Source organism: Bos javanicus, chromosome 16 (assembly GCF_032452875.1).
Source record: "Bos javanicus breed banteng chromosome 16, ARS-OSU_banteng_1.0, whole genome shotgun sequence".
Lineage (NCBI taxonomy): Eukaryota > Metazoa > Chordata > Mammalia > Artiodactyla > Bovidae > Bos > Bos javanicus.
Genome location: NC_083883.1, coordinates 55483191 through 55496727, shown reverse-complemented (window position 1 = coordinate 55496727; position 13537 = coordinate 55483191). Strand labels below are relative to the sequence as shown.

Sequence of the window (13537 nt, the reverse complement as noted above, 5' to 3'; positions counted from 1 at the left end):
CAGGAAAAATGAAAATGCCACTGTCTCTCCTAACTGATCTGGGCGAGTCACCACACGACCTGGAACCTCAACAGGGCACAGAGACCTTCCCTGGGTGTCCTGCCTGCTGCCTGACACATCATCACCCAGGGCCTCGGTGGTTCCTTCTGATGTGAAGCTGTTCCTGCAGTTTCATTTAAATGCACATGCCAGGAAGAGATATCCACTGCCAACATCTTGGTGGGGATATAACCAGTGAAGTAAGTAAAATTGACAGAAGTCAGTCCTCAGGCATTTCTGAGCCTATGTGCCTGGGCATTGAAGGCTTTGTCTATCATCTCATTTAAGCCTTCTACTTTGAGTTCACGTTCTCAAGCCTCAGAAAAAGAACTTTATAGAAGAAATATGGGTAGAAGGATGTTAGACACAGGTGTTTTGGGCCCTGTAGGAGTGGTAAGTGTAAACCATATTCCTTGATTCCTTTTCAGATACCGCATGATGCCTAAGCATAGGTTTCCAGTGATACTAACAGACTGCATGGTGGGTACAATGCACTTCTTGAAGTCCTTGGATACGTATGGGGTGGATCCAGCCCGGGTCATAGTCTGTGGTGACAGTGTGGGCGGGAGCGTGGCAACGGTTCTTTGTCAAAAGTTTGTGGACCGTTCTGATCTCCCCAAGATTCGTGCTCAGATCCTCATCTATTCCGCTCTCCAGGGCCTGAATTTCCAGTCCCCTTCCCATCAGCAAAACAAAAACATACCACTGCTTAACCACAATTTGGCCTTCTATTGTTGGTGTGGTTACCTGGACATCAGCCCCTCCTGGATAAGCACTATATTGAAAGGCGCCCACTTGCCTGCCGAAGTCTGGGAAAAGTACAGGAAGTGGTTGAGTGCAGAAAACATCCCAGACAAGTTTAAGAAGAGAGGTTACCTGCCTATGTTCCGTGAGCCCCTGAATGAGGCTGCCTATCTGGAGACAAAAATCACCCTAGATGTGGTAAACTCACCCTTGATTGCAGACGATGAAGTAGTGTCTCGGCTCCCTGAAGCTTGCATCGTGAGCTGTGAGTACGATATACTTCGGGACGATTCGCTGTTGTACAAGAAGAGGTTGGAGGACCTAGGGGTTAGAGTAACTTGGCACCACATGGAGGATGGTTTTCATGGAGTGTTGACCACCGCTGACATGAGCTTCTTTTACTTCCCCTGCTCCTCGAGGATTCTGGATGCTGTGGCTCATTTCATAAAGGGGCTGTGACCATCTTTCCTTCCTGCTGCAGTTGCAAAAGTGTGGATTCTGCCATCATCTAGTTCTCATCGAGGGTCCCTGTTGTTCACGTAGGTGATGCTGGGTAGGACTGCGGAGAGTGTGGAGGTTACCATGTCATCTTACTTCAGGTTCTGGAATCCTAGAATGCATGTCTCTGATGTCTAAAAGGAGAACAGCAGAAGAGACAAGTTTAGGGAAAAGGTGGGCTCTCTGTCCATGATCACTGTCAGGGAAAAATTCAGCTGACATTCTTAAGTGACCATTTGCAAGAGAGAATGAGCAAGTAAAGACCATTCATGGCCTCCTTGAGGGAGAGTTCAGGCTGCCCAGGCTGATCCAGGCTTTGGGCAACAGGAGTGTCTACTTGTCTGGACCTTGGAATAAGCTGGGAGCATCATGTGCAATCTTGTGGGCCTCTTCCAATCTGGTTCAGAGGGCAGGGGTCCTGATGTCCTAGTGCTGGGTGGTGGTGCAGAAACTGGTTTCATTTTCCTCCTCTGGGTACATGGTAACATTTTTCCTGCCCTTTCTCTGAGCTCAGAGTCTCAACTGCCTGGACTGGAAGAGTGAAGATGGATTGAGTAGGTTTTCCATAGTGGTTGACACTTGGTCGTGGATAAAGGCAGACTGGAGCTCTTGGAGTCAAAGTCAGGCTTTTAGTCAAAGGCTCGTAAGCAATATTGTATGTGCTCAAGCAGCAGAGTCCAGAGGGAAGCTAAGTCCCAAGCTGGAGATCTATGACGATGAAATCTGATCAAACTCAACCATGTCCACAGTGGAAATCAAAGGAGGGCCCAAAGAACTGAAGATATGTTAGTGAGAACTATCACTACTTTAAGAAAACAGAACCAGCTCAAACTGGCCTAAATCAAAGAGAATATATTGGCTAATGTAACTACAAACTGCAAGGATAAATCAGTCCTGGTTTGATCCAGGAACTCAAACAGTATCACCAGCTACGTTCTCTTTACTATACTCCATGCTTATGAACTTCACCTTCCCCTCTCTAGATTTGGCTTGTCTTTTCCCATAATCAAGTTCATTATAATGAATTTACTTAATTCTCAGCAGTCCCAGCAAAAATCACACTGCAACTTGATGGCTCTGTTGGTTTTCTGAGTGGTGTATCCAGTTGCTAAAACCAAGAACATGGAAGTTTGTGACTGACCAGCCCAAGTCCTGTGCCCTCCTTGGAGTGGAGGGTGGGGTCAGTTCCATCTGTGCTTGGATGGGCATGGGGGGTGCATGAGTTCTCCCTCACATCAACACTTACTCTACTGTAGAAGCCCAACTGAAGCCTGAGACAAGGTCCTTGGAAGTGGCAAGAGATGTCAAGGACCACTGGGCAACTTGACCACTTGCCACTTAGGAATAAAAATTCCTTTGAAAGGGATAGCCCAAGCTCTCAGGCTGGCCCCACCTGGTCCTCAGGAGGCTCTGCTCCTGACTGGCCAGTGGCTTTTATAGGCCAAGAACCAAAGGACCTGCACAAAGTCTACTGCACAAAGGGCCCCATGTTTGCCCTTAAGTTGCATTCAGGTGAATGTTCAAGCTGACATGTGGGGCAGAGAGGAATCCCACTGGATGGCTTCTTGGTCCATTCACAACAGGAAGACCAGCTTTGTTGGAGAATTCGGAATCACTCACTAAAAGCACATAGCTTTTACTGAATTGTCCCCTCTGAGACAGGTCTCTGAGCTGATTGGTGGCCTTGGGCCTGTACTGTGGCCTTGGTTCACCCCCAGCTCTGGAGATAGGTGGAAGGAAGTGAGCTGACCTTCTGGAAATTTGGGTGGTCAGCTCTTCAATGGTGGGATGGTGAGGAGTGGCTGAGCTACAGGAAGATGGTGCCCAGTGGAGACAGTGGGTTACCCTTTCACCCACTTCCACTAGGTATGGAAGAGTGCTGGGTGGGCTTATTTCTGAGGCTGCTTTCTTCTGCAGGCAGTGGGGGAGATGAAGCCCTTTCACTCACAATGGTTGGTTTGATCTGGGGACATGATACTCCTCTCTTCTCCTTTATGCTTCATGGCTGTCCTTCCTGAAGAGGCTCAGGGAGTGGAAAAGGGGTAGGAATGAATGTTCACTGAGAGTCCGCTGCATGCTAGGCTCCATACAAGGCTGTTTAAATCTGCCACCTCACTGTGATGAAAAACAGCTATGCTGGGTTGCTGCCTAGGCATTTCATGGTATGACAGCTCTGCTCACATCCAGAGTCTGGACATTATGATAAAGACCCGTGCTTAGGATTTCCAGCACAAGTTTCTGCTTTTTCCCTGGTCATCTTTTAAAATAACCATTTTAGAGTTGATCCTGTGAAAAGTCAGTGACCTCCACCCCAACACCTTAGAAGGAATAGGTGCTTGCTTGCTGTCCTGTTCTTCATCTCCTGCTCACTCATGACCTGGAACAGAGGACTGCGCTCCCTGCCCCTGCTCATTGCACACCCCCACCCCACCCCCATTTCTGGGATCTGTAAATAATAAATACTGTGACTTTACCTCCTTCGTGTGAGTGTATTGAAGTTGTACTTTCAGTTGAAATGACCCCTACGTGTTCACTTCCTCAAAGAGAGAGTTTGGATGTGGGGGGAGCTTCCTGTTGACCCTGTGTGAGGGGCTGGTGCCCTCTCATTCAGCAAGCCATCATCTTCAGTCTTAATACACCAGCTATGCTGTCCTGCCCCACCCCACCCTTCACTATGTGTACACGTGAAATCTACAAAATGTGTACTCTTAAGCCCATTTTACACGTAAGGAAACTGAGCCCAGAGATGTTAACAACACTCATTTCCTGACACTTTCTAGTAAGGCTCAAGGTGAGCTGATTCAGTAGTTTACCCAAGGCCTTGTAGTTGGTGGGACACTGAGCATAGCAGCTCTGGTCAGACAGTAAACCCTTTCTGCCAAGCCCTGTAGCCCATTAGCTCATTTCTTTCCTATCATTCAGAATTAAAGTGAAAGACATGACTGAGTTACATGACCTTATGTGAGTCATTTCCCATGCAGCGAGGTATTAGCTACCCTCTGATCTGAGGCAGATTGATAGTGTCAAGTCTTTTTGCCAGCAGCTTTTATTTATTTATTTTTTGCTTTCTTGACTTTTCTTTTCAGTTCAGTTCAGTTCAGTCGCTTAGTCATGTCCAACTCTTTGTGACCTCATAAATCACAGCACGCCAGGCCTCCCTGTCCATCACCAACTCCCGGAGTTTACTCAGACTCACGTCCATTGAGTCAGTGATGCCATCCAGCCATCTATCTCATCCTCTGTCGTCCCCTTCTCCTCCTGCCCCCAATCCCTCCCAGCATCAGAGTCTTTTCCAATGAGTCAACTCTTCGCATGAGGTGGCCAAAGTACTGGAGTTTCAGCTTTAGCATCATTCCTTCCAAAGAAATCCCAGGGCTGATCTCCTTTAGGATGGACTGGTTGGATCTCCTTGCAGTCCAAGGGACTCTCAAGAGTCTTCTCCAACACCACAGTTCAAAAGCATCAATTCTTCAGTGCTCAGCTTTCTTCACAGTCCAACTCTCACATCCATACATGACCACTGGAAAAACCATAGCCTTGACTAGACGGACCTTTGTTGGCAAAGTAATGTCTCTGCTTTTCAATATGCTGTCTAGGTCGGTCATAACTTTCCTTCCAAAGAATAAGAATCTTTTAATTTCATGGCTGCAGTCACCATCTGCAGTGATTTTGGAGCCCCAAAAATAAAGTCTGACACTGTTTCCCCATCTATTTCTCATGAAGTGATGGAACCAGATGCCATGATCTTCGTTTTCTGAATGTTGAGCTTTAAGCCAACTTTTTCACTCTCCACTTTCACCTTCATCAAGAGGCTTTTTAGTTCCTCTTCACTTTCTGCCATAAGGGTGGTGTCATCTGCATATCTGAGGTTATTGATATTTCTCCTGGCAATCTTGATTCCAGCTTTACTTTAGCTTTCTCTAAGTCACAATGGCTTTGAAATAGGTAACCATAGCCCCATTTGGGAATGGACAGCTGGCATGCCCTGCTAACTCGGCTCAGGGAAGATGGAGCCACCTTTAAGCCCAGACACTCCGGGAGTGTTTTCTCACTAAGTTCCCAGGATTTCCCTGCAAAGATCTGCCAGTTTGCCCATGGCAAGTGCCATCAGATAAAAGATAATGCATTGTAACCAAAATTGTTTTGTCAGAAGGCAATTGAGGACAAGATCTTAGGGCAAAGTAAAAAAAAAAAAAAAAAATGGTGTCTTTCTCAGGGTACTTCTCACCTCCAGCCAGGACCTCCCTACCTGTCTGGCTCTAAACCCTGTCTCCCTCTACCCCTGTATCCTCTGCACTGGAGTACCTGCCTGCTGTCTCCTCTTAACTCTGGGCTCGCTAGTGATATACAGGCTAGTACAGGTCAGGCTCCACTGAAGTGACAAATGGCACCACAGTCTCAGTATCTTATGAAGCAAAGGTCTATTTCTTGCTGAATTACATATTACAACCCTCAAATGTCAGCGACTTCCCAGGTGGCTCTGTGGTAAAGAACCCACCTGCCAGTGCAGGAGATGTAAGAGATATGGGTTCGATCCCTGGGTCGAGAAGATCCCCTGGAGGAAGGCAACCCACTCCAGTATTCTTGCCTAGAGAATCCCATGGACAGAGGAGCCTGGTTGGCTACAGTCCGTAGGGTTGCAAAGAGTTGGACACGACTGAAGCACCTTAGCAAAGGTCAGTGGCAGCATGGCTCCACATTCATCTACCCCCAGATCCAGGCTGATGGAGCAGCCTCTATTTGAGATATCTCCAGTCTCATGGCAGAGGGGAAAAGAGCATGTTGACTCACATTGGCTCCCCAAGCTTCTGTTTAGAAGTGATGCTCACTGTTTCTGCTCACCTTCCACTGGTCAGAGCAAACAAAACCTATGTCCTGTCAACTAAGCTTGATGTTGACAGGACAGAGGAGAATAAGAAGAGTGGCAGATACTTGTGGTCAGTATTACAGCTAACCACACTTTCAATCATATTTTCATTTCCATTCTTGTTCAGTTGCTGAGTTGTGTTTGACTCTTTGTGACCTCATGCACTGCAGCATGCCAGGCTTCCCTGTCCTTCACCATCTCTCAGAGCTTGCTCAAACTCATGTCCATCGAGTTGGTGATGCCATCCAACTATCTCATCCTCTGTCGTCCCTTTCTCCTCCTGCCTTCAATCTTTCCCAGCATCAGGGTCTTTTCTGATGAGTTAGTTCTTTGCATTAGGTGGCCAAAGTACTGGAGCTTCAACTTCAGCATCAGTTCTTCAAATGAATATTCAGGGTTGCTTTCCTTTAGTATTGACTGGTTTGATCTCCTTGCAGTCCAAGGGACTCTCAAGAGTCTTCTCCATACATCAACATGAATCCGCCACGGGTATACACATATTCCCCATCCTGAACCCCCTCCCACCTCCCTCCCCGTACCATCCCTCTGCGTCATGTATAAAAAAAAAAAAAAAAGTCTTCTTCAACACCGCAGTTCAAAAGCATCAATTCTTCAGCATTCAGCCTTCTTTATGGTCCAACTCTCACATCCATACATGACTACTGGAAAAACCACAGAAAGAAAGAAAGTGAAGTTGCTCAGTCATGTCCGACTCTTTGCGAGTCCATGGACTGTAGCCTGCCAGGCTCCTCCGTCCATGGGATTTTCCAGGCAAGAATACTGGAGTGGGTTGCCATTTCCTTCTCCAGGGGATCTTCCTGGCCCAGGGATCAAACCTATGTCTCCTGCACTGTAGGCAGACTCTTTACCATCTGACCCACCAGGGAAGCCCAAAGCTATGGAAAAACCATAGCTTTGACTATATAGATCTTTGCTGGCAAAGTAATGTCGCTGCTTTTTAATACACTCTCTAGGTTTATCATAGTTTTTCTTTCAAGGAGCAAGCATATTTTAATTTCAAGGCTGCAGTTACCATCTGCAGTGACTTTGGAGTCCAAGAAAATAAAGTCTGTCACTGTTTCCATTGTATCCCCATCTATTTGTCATGAAGTGATGGGACCGGATGCCATGATCTTAGTTTTTTGAATGTTGAGTTTTAAGCCTGTTTTTTCACTCTCCTCTTTCACTTTCATCAAGAGGCTCTTTATGTAAGTGATGTGGTGCTAAAGAAGACTCTTGAGAGTCCCTTGGACTGCAAGAAGATCAAACCAGTCAATCATAAAGGAAATCAACCCTGAATACTCACTGAAAGGATAATTCTGAAGCTGAAGCACCCATATTTTGGTCACCTAATGTGAACAACTGACTCATTGGAAAATTCCCTGATGCTGGGAAAGATTGAGGGCAGAAGAAGAAGAGGGTGTCAGAGGATGAGATGGTTGGATGGTATCACACATGCGATGGACATGAACTTGGGCAAACTCTGGGAGATGGTAAGGGATAGGGAGGCCTGGCATGCTGCAGTCCATGGGGTTGCAAAAAGTTAGACACGACTGAACAGCAGCAGCAAGTGATATGCAAATATAGTCTCCTTTTATTTATTTATTTTGGCTGCACTATGTTACTTGCAGAACCTTACTTCCCAGACCAGGGATGGAACCTGCCTCCTCCACAGTAAAAGCACAGAATCCCAACCACTGGACTACCAGGGAATTCCCTTTTATAAAAATATCTCCTTTTAGAGATAAAGCTAAAGTCTCTTTGACCACCCTCCCTCAACTCTAGTCCTTTTGATCTGGATGTATCAGCTGTTACCTTCTTTGAGGTGTGCAGGGTTGGTTTCCCAACCCTTTAAAACCTGTTGCTAGGCTTTCACATGTACAGATAGGTACCTACGAAATACAGAGTATTATTTTGTGGGATGGCTTTGCTGTATATTGTATATAACAGAGATTATTCTGAACCTGTTGTACCACTTTTTTTCACTCAACAATGTATCTTAGAAATCTAGCCTAGCAAACCATATAGATTGCTCTTGCTCTATATAGCAACTGCATGGTAATCCATGGGATGGCTCTATTACAGTTCTTAGTCATTCCCTACAAATTTTTAGTGAACGTATCTGCATGTGCCTGCTTCTATATGTGTGATTCTCTGTGATAGATTCAAGAAGGACTGAATCTATCCCTGGCCTGACACAATTTTCCACATTAATAGATACTGTAAAGATGCCTGTTAGGGCTTCCCTGGTGGTCCAGTGGTTGGAAGTTTGCCTATTAATGCAGGGGACATGGGTTCAATCCCTGGTCTGGGAAGATCCCACGTGCCATGGGGCAACTAAGCCTGGGCACTGCAACAAAGAGTGGCCCCTACTCACCACAACTAGAGAAAGCCCAAACATAGCATCAAAGACCCAGCACAGCCAAAAATTAATAATAATAATAATAATAAAGATGTCTGTCCCATTCCCCCCTTTGCCCCAGCAGATCTCAGCTGGGAGGGAAGTAGTTGGATTGTAACCACCAATCCCAAAAACAGAAAGAAAATTGATTTTGAAAGAAAATTGAAAAGTGCTTGACACCTGGTTGCGTGGGACCTATCAGGCTGGTAGGTCTATATTTTAAAGGGAAATGTCCTTAACTCAAATGAACCTCTCCAAGAATCATCTGAGGAGTTGGGGCAGGCTGCAAAGTTACTGGTGTGTTAACTCTAACATCCTTATCTTCATCTAGCAAAGTAAAGGACACCAGAGTCAACAGATTGACTCCTCTTTCCCAGGTTGCCAAGACTCGCTATTGGCTAGATCACCCCTGCTCCAACATTGCAGCTGGTTTCTTGCAAATGGCTGTACAAGGTTGACTCTGATAAGGCAGTGCCTGGGGCTTAGTTTCAAAGCACTTCTTATTGCAGGGAAAAACCCACAAGTGTGGGTCTGCCCTCCTTATTGTGAAACAACTCCCTGCTTTGTCATCACCAAAGGATAGAGCAGTTTTAATTTTAAGTTGAAGAGACATATTGCATTCTGGGTTTGTTACAGCAGCTTCTGCAAAGAGGCAGAGTGATGGCAGACACGTAATCTATAACCAGTTGGAGGCCCGACATTTATTTAACCTTCTAAGCCCTCAGTTTTCTTGCCTTGAAATGGGGATAATCATGTTGAGCACATCTGGGTGTTTGTGTAAAGCAGGCTGAATCAATGTAAGTTGTGGTTAGGTATCTGCTGTTCAGTGGACAGTTACAGATGTGCTGGTTAGCAGACTCATAGCTTATCCCCTGGTGGGGTAACAAGCTGTTTTTGTGCTCAGGAATTCTCTATTCAAAAAGAATATACAATTGTTCCCTTTGGGATATTTTTGCCCCAATTTCCCAAATTCACTCCTCTAATACAGGGAAAGGAATGGACTTTGTTGCTAAAGCAGGCTTGGTTTAGGCACAAAGGAAAGAGAGGATTGAGCATTTATTGACGTCTTATACGTGACAGGTATTTTATGAAGTGTTTTGTAGGTGACATTTCATTGTATTCTCATAATCTTATTTCATGAAGTATAGGATATTGACTCCCAATTTTGTTTTTGCTGTTCAGTTGCTAAGTCGTGTCTGACTCTTTGTGACCCCATGGACTGCAGCACTCCAGGCTTCCCTGTCCTTCACTGTCTCCCAGACTTTGCCCAAACTAATGTCCATTGAGTCAGTGATGCCATCTAACCATCTCATCCTTTGTCACCCCCTTCTCCGAGGAGGAACTAAAGAGCCTTTTAATGAGGGCAAAAGAGGAGAGTGAAAAAGTTGGCTTAAGACTCAACATTAAAAAAAATAAGATGATGGCATCTGGTCCCATCACTTCATGGCAAATAGATGGGGAAAAGGTGGAAACAGTGACAGACTTTATTTTCTTGGGCTCCAAAATCAGTGTGGATGGTGACTGCAGCCATGAAATTACTCCCAGTTTACAGATTAGGACACCAAAGCTGGCTTGACCCAGGAACTTGGTCAAAAGGAAACAGCTGATTAGAGGTGGGACTTGAAGTGGAAGCCAAATTTGTCTGAGTACTCAGCAACCCCTTCCCCCCATCCCCAATCCCATTCCTTGTGCAATAACCCGAAGCTGATTGCCCATCTTTAAGAAGTGTTTCTAGTATGTACTGGACTGGGAGAAGTCAGTTCATTATCCACCTGTGAGGTCCCACCATAGAAGGGTGCCACCTTCTCTGAAATTAGACCCTTCTCCTGTGGCTTGCCGAGTCTGCTGTAGCTCCTCCTGTGTGGTGCTGAGCAGACACCAAAAGTGTCTGAACCTATGCTGGAATAAAGTAATCCCATTTCTAATAGGTATAGGTGATTGGAAAAGCAAATGGCAATCATCTCTGGAGGAAGATAGTATCATCCTAGACCTCATACCATTTTCACATTTAGTTTTTCAGATACCAGACCTATGAGAAGAGAGAAACTAGCAATAGAAACCTACAGAAACAACAGGTAAAAAGAAAGGAAGCCACAGACTATAAAACAGCTCTGCTTATTATGTCCAAGTAAAGTCTCTATATATATATATTTATAAATATAATCTATATAAATAGAATATATAAATCTTTATATAATGGCAACCCAATCCAGTACTCTTGCCTGGAGAAGTCCCTAGAACAGAGGAGCCGGGCAGGCTATATAGTCCATTGTGTCACAAAGAGTCATACATGACTTAGTGACTAACACAATACATAACTACAATCTATAAGTCTGAAATATATAAATCTGTAGATTTTTAAACCTACAGATTTGAACATTTGTGGCAACAAGGAATAATCTGTAATTCAGAAGTTAAAAAAAAACCTGGAATTATAAAAAGTAGCATATATACATAGATTATTATCAAGTAAAATTTAGAACTGAAAAATGCAACAAATCAATGGACAGGTTTCATTTCACATTAGGCACACTTGAGAGAGGATGTGTGGGCTGGGATATAGATCAGAAGATACTATTCAGAAGTACAAAGAAGCAAAAGGATAGAAAATACAGAAGGGGGCCAGAGACTTTGAGGATTCAGTGAGAAAGTTGTGGCAAATATGCAGCTGGTGTTCCAGAAAGAAAGGAAGCAGAAGCAATATTTGAACATGTAATAGCTGAGAATTTCCTAAAATAGTTGAATGAGTAAATATCATATATTAAGGCATCTATATGGAATCTAGAAAAAAGGTACTGATGAACCTATTTGCAGGGCAGGAATCGAGATGCAGACACTGAGAACGGACTTGCGGACACGGGCGGGGTGGGAAGGAGAGGGTGGGGTGAATGAAAGAGCAACACTGACATATATTCACTACCATGGATAAACTAGATAGCTAGTGGGAAGCTGGTATATAGCACAGGGAGCTCAGCTCGGTGCTGTTTGATGACCTAGATGCGTGGGATAAGGGTTGGGAGGGAGTCTCAAGAGAGAGGCAATATATGTATGCATATGGCTGATTCATGTTGTTGTACAGCAGAAACTAACACAATATTGAAAAGCAATTATATTCCAATTAAAAAGACTATAAAAAGTATTTTATACTTTCCAATATGCTTATCTTTATGTGCATATTTTTGGCAAAGTCTCTAAAATACTGATGCAAAAGGGCTGATCAACAATGCCACATTTTGGCTGTCTGAAAAGACTAATAAAATTTATCATTATCTACTGAGACCAATACATAAAAAAACGTGCAAGAGTAAATTCTAGAAATAAAAAAGGGACTCCATCAGAGATCCTAGAAATACTTAAAAAAACAAGGGGACATTATGAACAACGTACAACCCCAAATTTGAAAATTTAGATGCAATGTGTAAATTCCTAGAAAAACACAACTCGCCAAATGGACACAAAAGGAAAGAGAAAAATGAGATTAGTTTTGTAACTAATAACAAATATTAAGTCTACAATGAAAAGCCTTTAAACAAAGATAAACAAAACAAAAATCTCCTGGCCCAGATGCCTTGACTTACTTAATATTTAGGGATTAAACACATTAATCTTATGTAAACTGTCCTAGAGAATATAAAAAGTAGGCATATTCTTTCTGCGAGGTTAACTTAATCATAATAATAAAATCTCAAAAAAATTGCGCAAATGAAACATTCAGGCTACAAAAGTCTTACTCATGGATATAGAAACAAAACATTTCTAAAAAACATTTGGCAAGCAGAATCCAGAAATATTAGAAAAAAGATACTATATCGTGATCATATATACGACAGTTTATACTAGAAATTAACATTGCAGAATTAATCAATATAATTTATCACATTAATGGATTCAATGAAGGAAACTGTGATTATCTTAATAGATGCAAATAATTAAATATTATTTATGAAAGCTGTCTCAGCAAATTTAGAATAGAAGGAAACTTCTTGAACTCAATAAATGGCATTTACAAAAACATCATCCTTAATAGAAAACATTAAACTTTTTTCCTTACTAGGAATAGGACAAGAGTTGCTCATGTCATTTTTAATCAACACTGTACTGGTGAAAGTGAAAGTGAAGTTGCTCAGTCGTGTCCAACTCTTTGCGACCCCGTGGACTGTAGCCTACCAGGCTCCTCTGTCCATGGGATTCTCCAGGCGAGAATACTGGAGTGGGTTGCTATTTCCAGCCAATGTAAAAAACAAGTATAAAACCAATTAGAATTGGAAAAGAAGAAATAGAATAGTTGTTACTTGCAGATGTTATATTCCTGCATGCATCTTGCAGGCAGATGCTATATTCCTGCATTCTTTGAGAGAATCTACTGGGAAAGTACTAGAATTAATAAGGAATCTCAAAGAATCTACAGGGAAAGTACTAGAATTAATAAGATAATTAACAAAGTTGATGGCTATAAAGTTATTGTTTTAAAAAATTAACTATTTTAATATATAGACAATAATCAGAAAATGAAATAAAAATAATTCATTTAAGTAGCATAAAATATAAAATACATAGAAACAGGAGATAGCAAGACAGTAAAAAGAACTCACAGAATGAGAGAAAATATTTGTAAAACTTATATCTGACAAGGGATTAATACTCAGAATTTAAAGAACTTCTACAACTCACTCCCACACACATCCACAAACATCCCCCCACACACACACAATTTAAAAATGGGCAAAAGACATTTCTCCAAAGAAGATATACAAATGGGCAATAAGCACAGAAAAGATGATCAATACCCTTTGTGTGTGTTAGTCACTCAGTCATGTCCAACTCTCTGAGACCCCACGGACTATAGCCCATCAGGTTCCTCTGTGCATAGAATTCTCCAGGCAAAAATACCATCCATTTTTTTCTCCAGGGGATCTTCCCAACCCAGGGATTGAACCCACGTACATCTCCTGCACTGAGGCAGATATTGGGAAAATACAAATTGAAAC

General features: G+C 43.2%; 1 protein-coding gene across 9 annotated transcripts in view; it reads left to right on the top strand.

Moving 5' to 3' along the window:
- AADACL3 (arylacetamide deacetylase like 3) overlaps positions 1-3744 on the top strand; it is a 160597-nt gene extending 156853 nt beyond the window's left edge. For 8 of the 9 annotated variants that reach the window (XM_061383255.1, XM_061383254.1, XM_061383250.1 and 5 more), the window contains one exon: positions 468-3744. In XM_061383255.1, coding sequence (XP_061239239.1) covers positions 468-1242 — 775 coding nt within the window. In that variant the 3' untranslated portion in view covers positions 1243-3744. The remainder of the gene's footprint in view (positions 1-467) is intronic. The other variant, XM_061383259.1, reaches the window with a different exon arrangement.
- Positions 3745-13537: the final 9793 nt, after the last annotated feature.